The sequence below is a fragment of the Budorcas taxicolor genome, chromosome 15 (assembly GCF_023091745.1).
Source record: "Budorcas taxicolor isolate Tak-1 chromosome 15, Takin1.1, whole genome shotgun sequence".
NCBI classification, from domain to species: Eukaryota; Metazoa; Chordata; class Mammalia; order Artiodactyla; family Bovidae; genus Budorcas; species Budorcas taxicolor.
Window position 1 is genome coordinate 42,653,422 of NC_068924.1, and position 7,468 is coordinate 42,660,889.

The 7,468-nt window shown below is 39.2% G+C and overlaps 1 protein-coding gene across 2 annotated transcripts in view; it reads right to left on the reverse strand.

Moving 5' to 3' along the window:
• Nucleotides 1-6,994, reverse strand: part of IPO7 (importin 7) — a 44,816-nt gene extending 37,822 nt beyond the window's left edge. For both annotated transcript variants that reach the window (XR_008200652.1, XM_052652566.1), the window contains exon 1: nt 6,775-6,994. Coding sequence is in view for 1 of the 2 variants with exons in the window: in XM_052652566.1 (XP_052508526.1) it covers nt 6,775-6,858 (84 nt within the window). In the remaining variant the exon portion in view is untranslated. The remainder of the gene's footprint in view (nt 1-6,774) is intronic.
• Nucleotides 6,995-7,468: the final 474 nt, after the last annotated feature.

Here is a 7,468-nt window from a genome sequence, read left to right on the forward strand (position 1 = left end):
AATCTTTTATATGAGTCTAAGTATAAATGTAACTTCTGGATGCTGACACTAATTAGGGGCCCGCCTCAAGCTCCTGGCATCTAGCAGTCAGAGAACCAGGAGAAGTGAAGCAACAAATGGGTCATTCTATATTATACAGCTAAAACTGCTAACACTCAGGTTTAAAAGTTGCTCACCATAATACAGAACTATCTTTCTAGACAACTTCTTACCTTCTCATTACTTGTCATCAATACAGATAACCAACATTCACCCTTAACCCACCTCAACAAAATTCTTCAACTCCATCTCCTTTAACGCCACCCCACTTACCAGTACTTTACAACACGCCACATACTATAGAGATGAAAGATCACCACTTCAAGGTAGGGGGGAGATTAATTCTAATTAGACTGACAGGTAAGTTTTTTAGTTAGACCCTAGAGCAGTTAAACCCACAGAAATGAGAAAAGATTTTTAAAAGGAAAAGTACGGGTTACGTTAAAGAGATTACTAGGAGAATGAAAGAGAACAGTGAAAGACAAAAATGAATAGGTAAATTGTGATCACATCAAGATCTATTAAGTGTGAACTTACTTTTGAAAGTTTTTACATGATCAGATCTATCCTGTAGGAAGATAAGATTACGAAGCAGTATGTGGATGTAATTCTAGGATAGAGGACTATAAAACATTACAGATAGAAAACTATCATTATAAAAGCCTGAAATCTTCTACTCCACAGGCAGCTCCCTTACTCCCCAAAATATGTCTGCCTACAAAAGGAAAAAAAAAGACATATATATCATATAAACACATTTCCCCTGACCCTACTACCCTTCTGACCTACAAACTTATTCCTAGTGAAGCTGAAGCTCCAATGCTTTGGCCACCTGACGTGAAAAACTGACTCACTGGAAAAGACTCTGATGCTGGGAAAGATTTGAGGGCAGGAGGAGAAGGGGACGACAGAGGACAAGATGGTTGGATGGCTTCACTGACTCAACGGACATGAGTCTGAGCAAGCTTCAGGAGTTGGTGATAGACGGGGAAGCCTGGAATGCTGCAGTCCATGGGGTCACAAAGAGTCAGACACAACTGAGCGACTGAACTGAACAAGCATTTCACTCACTAATCCTGTAATCAGATATTGTTTTCTCCAAGGTTATCAATACTTTAGAATAAAAGACTCTCCCAGCAAAGTCTTCATTTTCCTTTAATTTCTCTCATTTAGAAATGTCAACAACCTTTTTTTCTAATAGCTTTTTAAGCAAAAGGAATTCATGCTCACTGGCAGAAAATTTTTGAAATTTATTTAAGGAAAAAGGAAACCAATCTTCTTACTTGAAATTCCTTTTCTTGCCTTGCTCCTACTTTTCTGCACAATTCTGCCATCTCCTTTTCCATGTTTCTCAGAGCCCCCCAAAAATGAGCATGGCCCAAGTGTGTGCTGTGCTCCAGTCCACCCCACACCTCTGGATCACACTCCCTTCCTCTCAATTCACTTCCAGAAGAAAAATCACTTTTCTATTACTGCCTTCTATCCTAAACTTCAGCTCTACATTCCCAACTGCCTCCTAGACATTTTCTCCTTGGGGTTTACAGCTCCTCAAATCAGACAAAACTTTTTAGTCATGCTTTCTTCAATATCAATTTCCCTTCTAGACCCACATTTTCCAATGTAATCACCCAATGTCAATCTCTTTTAAAGCTTACTCTTTAATAGGTAATTTTTTATTATTTCTTGCCATTTTGGAATGTAACCAAACAAACCTTCAGTTACTGTACTTTACATCATTTACAAGGAAGAGAGGGGCTTAAGGGCACTCTGATATCAGAGTTTACATAAAATGAATACAGCCAGATAATTTCAAGAGCCAAGGAATTTCTTCTCTCTCTGCTTTACTCAAGAAGTTGACAAAGGCAAATACTGTATCTATATTACCTATATGAAATATGAGGCATAGTGAGGGTAAGTCAGTGTAGTGGTAAAATCAGGACCAGGTTGTGGGTCTTCACTGTGTCTTCCTGCCTTTCATTAAATAGTGGCAATGCTTTCCAATTAAGGAGTTTCTAAAAACTTAATTACAAATTATCAGTGACAAAAAAAATTTACAAAAGAAAAGCCAAACTTTAAATCAAACTCATCATTACTGTGCCACTGACAGATATGCATGCATTGCTAATTCTGAAAAAGAAAGTTGTTTTCTTACAAGTATTACTAATATACTGTTATTTTTCTTTCAGATCTTTAACATGCTATGTCACTGAATAACTTCCTGTCTAACTGTCCAAGAATCCAGGGACTTTCCCTCTACAAAATTCACAACAGTACCTACTTCATGACATTCCTAATTAAGGAATGTTACCTGCTCAGACTACAAACTATTCCATCTTCCAAAAATATACACCACAGTCTCAAAAATATTTGTTGAACTTTTAGACATGCCAAAATGCTGTCATTCTGCACTTTTCCAGACCTAAGATTTTCCTTAAACATTTCATAAGCTTTTAATAAAATTAAATTAAATTAACCAATTATAAATAAATATATCACTTAGAGTTGTAATAGTAACCATCTGTGAAGATACCAGATGTGACTTAGGTAGTTCATGAATTTTAAAGATAAACACAAAACATCAAGAAACTTACCAAAGCTATGTCCTCTTACTTTTTATTCACAGAAAGCATGTGAAAAAGCAACATTTCTGGCCACATAACTATTTTATAGCACCTTAAGCTTAGGAACTGTGGGTTTAAGAGATTTAAAAGAGATTTATGGTTAGGAAATGGCAACCCACTCCAGTATTCTTGCCTGGAGAATCCCATAGACAGAGGAACCTAACAGGCTACATACAGTCCATGGGGTGGAAATAGTCTGACACAACTTAGGGACTAAACCATGGTTAGGAAAATTTTTAGTTGTAGGTGATAGAGCTTAACAAGAGGGGTAAACAGCATGAGTAAAAATTTGCATAGAGAAAGGTTTCCACTGAGGAACACTGGCAGCTAAAGCAAGAGAGCAGAGATGTTGTCCTCTGTTATAATAATCTGCCAAAAACCTTCAGACATATTTTATCTTGCAAATGAAAATGAAAAAACAAGTATTTCTAAGTGTGTGTGTGTACAAATGGAAAAGAACAGTCTTTGCATTCAAAAACAGTCTCTAGAATATTAGAAACAATGTTGAATGAATACCAAATGCACACATTTTAGATAACCTAAACAAATTTTTTTAATTGTACTTCTAGATATATTAGACTATATAGTATAGAATTTCAATGAGAACTGAAAGATCCCTGTAACACAAATCTACTTTAACAATTCAAGCATGAGTATTCTTAACATTTCCATTATTCAAGTTTTTATTTCTTTGCATTCAACAAATATTTACTGAGAGTCTACAATGTGCCACATAGTCTGATTATAAGAGTACCAGTTTTCATGCTGCAATATAATAATGCTATGTACTAGTGAGCTAAGTGCCCAAATAACAGGTTATGTGTTCTCTCTCCATCAGTTTTCATCATCTGCCACTGAGATGAACAACTACTAACTTAGGTAGGAAATGAAATGTATTGCACGTTGGACTGGTTAATCAATTGGCACTTAAACAGTAATTCAAATACTCTCGAGAGAACTTAGTAGTTTTAAAATTTTTACATTCATCATTTTGCTCAACCCACACAATGACATACCATGATAACTTAAGGAAAATGATGCTTAAAAAGAGGTTAAATTAATACCCTCCAGCTAGTGGAGAAATCTTCAGTAGTTAAAAAAAATAAAAATAAAAATGGTTCTCTCCAGTCTTTGAGGCAAAGCTTGTTACATGAACATATTTCAAACTGAGACATGGCAGTGGGTTCCAAATTATAACATCGGTTCAAAAAAAAGATCAACATGCATAACATACTACAGAGTTAAGTGAGGAATACTAAATCAGATTTATCTTGAAAATATCTGTCAAAAACAGTGTCCGTACAGTGGTCTTTAACAATCTATTAGAACTTTATATGTAATATAAAAAACATATAAATACCCTTAAAATTCCTGAAGTGGAGGTCATGTAAGAAACCTAAAGCCTATACTGTTATCTACTATACCAGGAAGTCAGTAAAGCCTACCGTTAACAACCAAAGAATAACAGTAACAAGACATAAGAATTCCTGACCTCATGAAACTTAAAAATTATACCGGGGAAACAGTAAGTACAACACATATGATAAATCAGTGACACACAGAAAAACAAACCAGTGAAGGGAGACAGGCAGCATGGCAGTCAAGTCACCCCTTAGGGATACGGACACAGCGGAACAGTGACAGAGGGAAGCGAAAGAACAAGTTTGGGAGGCAAATGAATAAAAGGGGTTCCAAGCAAAGGGAACAGTCAAGTGCAATCTCTGAGACAGGGACACTTTTGGTTTGGTTTTTAAACTATCTACTTTGATAACATTAAAAATTTTTTAGGTTAGTGATTACTTCACTTAGCTGAAGAGACTCATTCAATGGCAATGATCTTTTTCTTCTAACTAAATGAACCAATATGCAGCTTCAGTTGAAAAAGCCATCATCATGATGGAATAATTGGTTTACCCTATTTTATCCAAAGCAAGAAACGCTTGCCAGAAATAAGATGCTACTTCCTCGTTCTTACTACAGTCAAGCTTCTTCAGGACTTATCTTGGATTTATTCCTAAACCTAGGTTCTGCCACAAGAAAGTCAAAGCAAAAAGAATTCAAATACAAGCAAGACTGGAAATTAGAATATGCTAACTAATAGAAAAGTTACCTTAGGAAAATTACTAAAAAATCTAGGTGTAATAACTGAAAGAAAAGTGCAAAATGTAAGTAGCTAACAATTACAAAAATACAGCACAGATATCAATTTTTTTTAAAGAAAAGATAAGCAGTGTTCATACTTCAGAAAATTTCAAAACCCTAATAGCAGCTTAACTGTTAAATAATAAATGTTTTGAATATTACTTTGTTTATCTTCTAAAAACTAGCCTGTTAAATACTTACCCCAAGTCTCTATTACAAGATGTTAGTTAGTACATACAACTGAACTGAGATACTTGAGGAATAAGTAAATTTCAAATTTGCAGGAAGTATTACTCAATTTTCCTACAAAGGAACCAATTCTTTCAAATAATAACTTCTTAAATTAATAATTACACACAAGTATATTTACTCAAAATAATGTGATTTAGGGCAAAGTCATGGTAGAAATCACTATGACTGAACTTGTAGTGTGTCAAGCACATCATAAACAAAATAATGTTCATCTTAACATGTGTCTATCACAAAATCAAAAAGTGATTCATAACTCTCTCCATAGTTTAGTAATGGTTTAAAGAGTGAATTTCTCTCAACTCACTATTTTATATCCAAAAGGAATCTGTCCTCCTCCCAAGGTGACTTTCAGCCTAAGAATTTGAGCATCATTTTTGGCAAGATCTAGTGGTCTTCCATATAAAACAGATTTTTAACTTTTTATTTTGAAATAACTTTACACTTGTCTAAATTCTGTGGATGAGCTTTTTAAAATTTAAGTTCACTGAGGCCAGGGATCTCTAAACAGCATGGTACACTGAAGATGTTCAATTCATATTAGTCAATATAAAGTTTTAGAAGTATTTACCTACCAGCTAAGAGGAGCATAAACTAACTGAAATTCTATTTTAAAGAGGAATTCTCGCTATCTTAAAAATAAAAAACATAAACCTCACTAAAACTGGACAAATTCATAGGGAGACACAGGAAGTGACAGGGATCCTTTTGAAAGTCTTTAAAATACTCCAAGAGAAGTTGCAGAAACTTAGAAACAAAGAATGAAACAGAAAAGAGTACAATTAAATACCCACATAATAAGGCTGCTTTCCAAAGAGTGGTCTCATCCAAAAATATGGGGAGAAAAATAAACCAATCCTCAGAGTTGATATGGACCTTGGCAGGTTTCAAGGCACTGTCTGACATCGTCTCCCTTGACCTCTCAGCAAACCCTCTGGCCTAGTTTTATGAATGGGGAAAAACTCAGCATCGAAAGGTTAAGCGCCTTGCCCAAGGTCAGTTCAGAAATTAGTGGTGTAGCTCTACCTAGAATGCTGCGCTTCACCTGACACTTTCCACTAAATAGCCCTGCCTTCCCCTGCGAGGCAATAGAGTACAAGAGCAGTGAATCAGACTCCTGCGGGTGTCCTGCACTACCCTCACCCTGCCTAAGAAGTGGGGGCTCGCCTCTGAAAGCTGTCCCTAGCAACTCAGCCGGGGAAGAGAAAGTTGTGTAGGTCACCCATCAGCCCAGGAAAGGGGCAAGCTGACAGGCGCAGCCTCCAGTGGACCAGCTCTGCATTCCCAGGAGCCCCTCCAAATCCGGCGCCAGCAAGACTCCTCCCGGAAACGTCTGAAAACCTCCCGGTGAATTTCGCCCCCTCCTGGGCGCGAGAACAAGCTGGGAATGAGCCAGAGGGCGGCCGGCCACCCGAGCCAGCCATGTGTCCAGCCCGTCACGCCCGCCTCGCCCCAGCCGGCCCCTCATGCCTCCACCGCAGCCAGAGGCCCAACTCAGGATCCGACGCAAACCGTGGCCGGCGCCACCACTACCGCAGCAGCCAAAGGGCCCCGGCGTGGCACTCGTCGTCAGGTCCCCGCCCCACCCCTATAGTTGGGCCCCTCAGCGACGCCGTCCGCGCCTCTGGCCAGGCCGGGAGGGCTTGGCCTGCCACAGTCCGCCCGCCCGCTGCCGCCGCGGCCACCGCCACCGCCACGGCCACCGCCACCCCGGCGTCCTTACTTCATTGAGCTGACGCTCCGCGGCCTCGCGCAGGGCTGGGTCCATGGTGCCCCGCAGGGCCTCGATAATGGTGTTGGGGTCCATCGCAGCGGGGACGCGGTCAAACCCGGGGCTCGGGTGCTACTGGGCCAGAAATAGCGCCGCTCACTGCGCACATGGACCCGCCGCGCTCCGCAGCGGCAACCGGCGCGAAAGGAAAGAGAAGCGCCAAGGCCCCGGATAGAACCTCTTCTCCTCGGCGTGGAGGCGGGAGATGCTCCGGCCACTTCCTGTCGGCGCGCCGGTGGAGCACCTTGGGAGATGTAGTTCACTTGTGCGATCCGCAGCTCACGTGGCCCTGAGCTGTCGCTCCTACAGACAGTACTTGCTATTGAAAAAGAAAAAATGTTCCAACTTCTAAGAAACAAAATTAAAACAATCAGTTACAAAGATGTCACACAATAATATACCTTTGGTAACCATAAAGTAAGCCTGATGCAATGTGTGTTGCTAGTAGTTGTGTAATTGAAGGAAGTCTTTTGATAAGCAATTTGAGATGTTTCTAAATACCATAAAAATGTTTATAATCTTTGACCCAAGTAATCCCATTGGAAACTTGATCTTAAGGAAGTAACTAACACAAAGGGTTAAATGAGCTTTATGTGTTAAAGGTGTTTATCACATTATGTACTGATAATTAAATATTAAAATTATG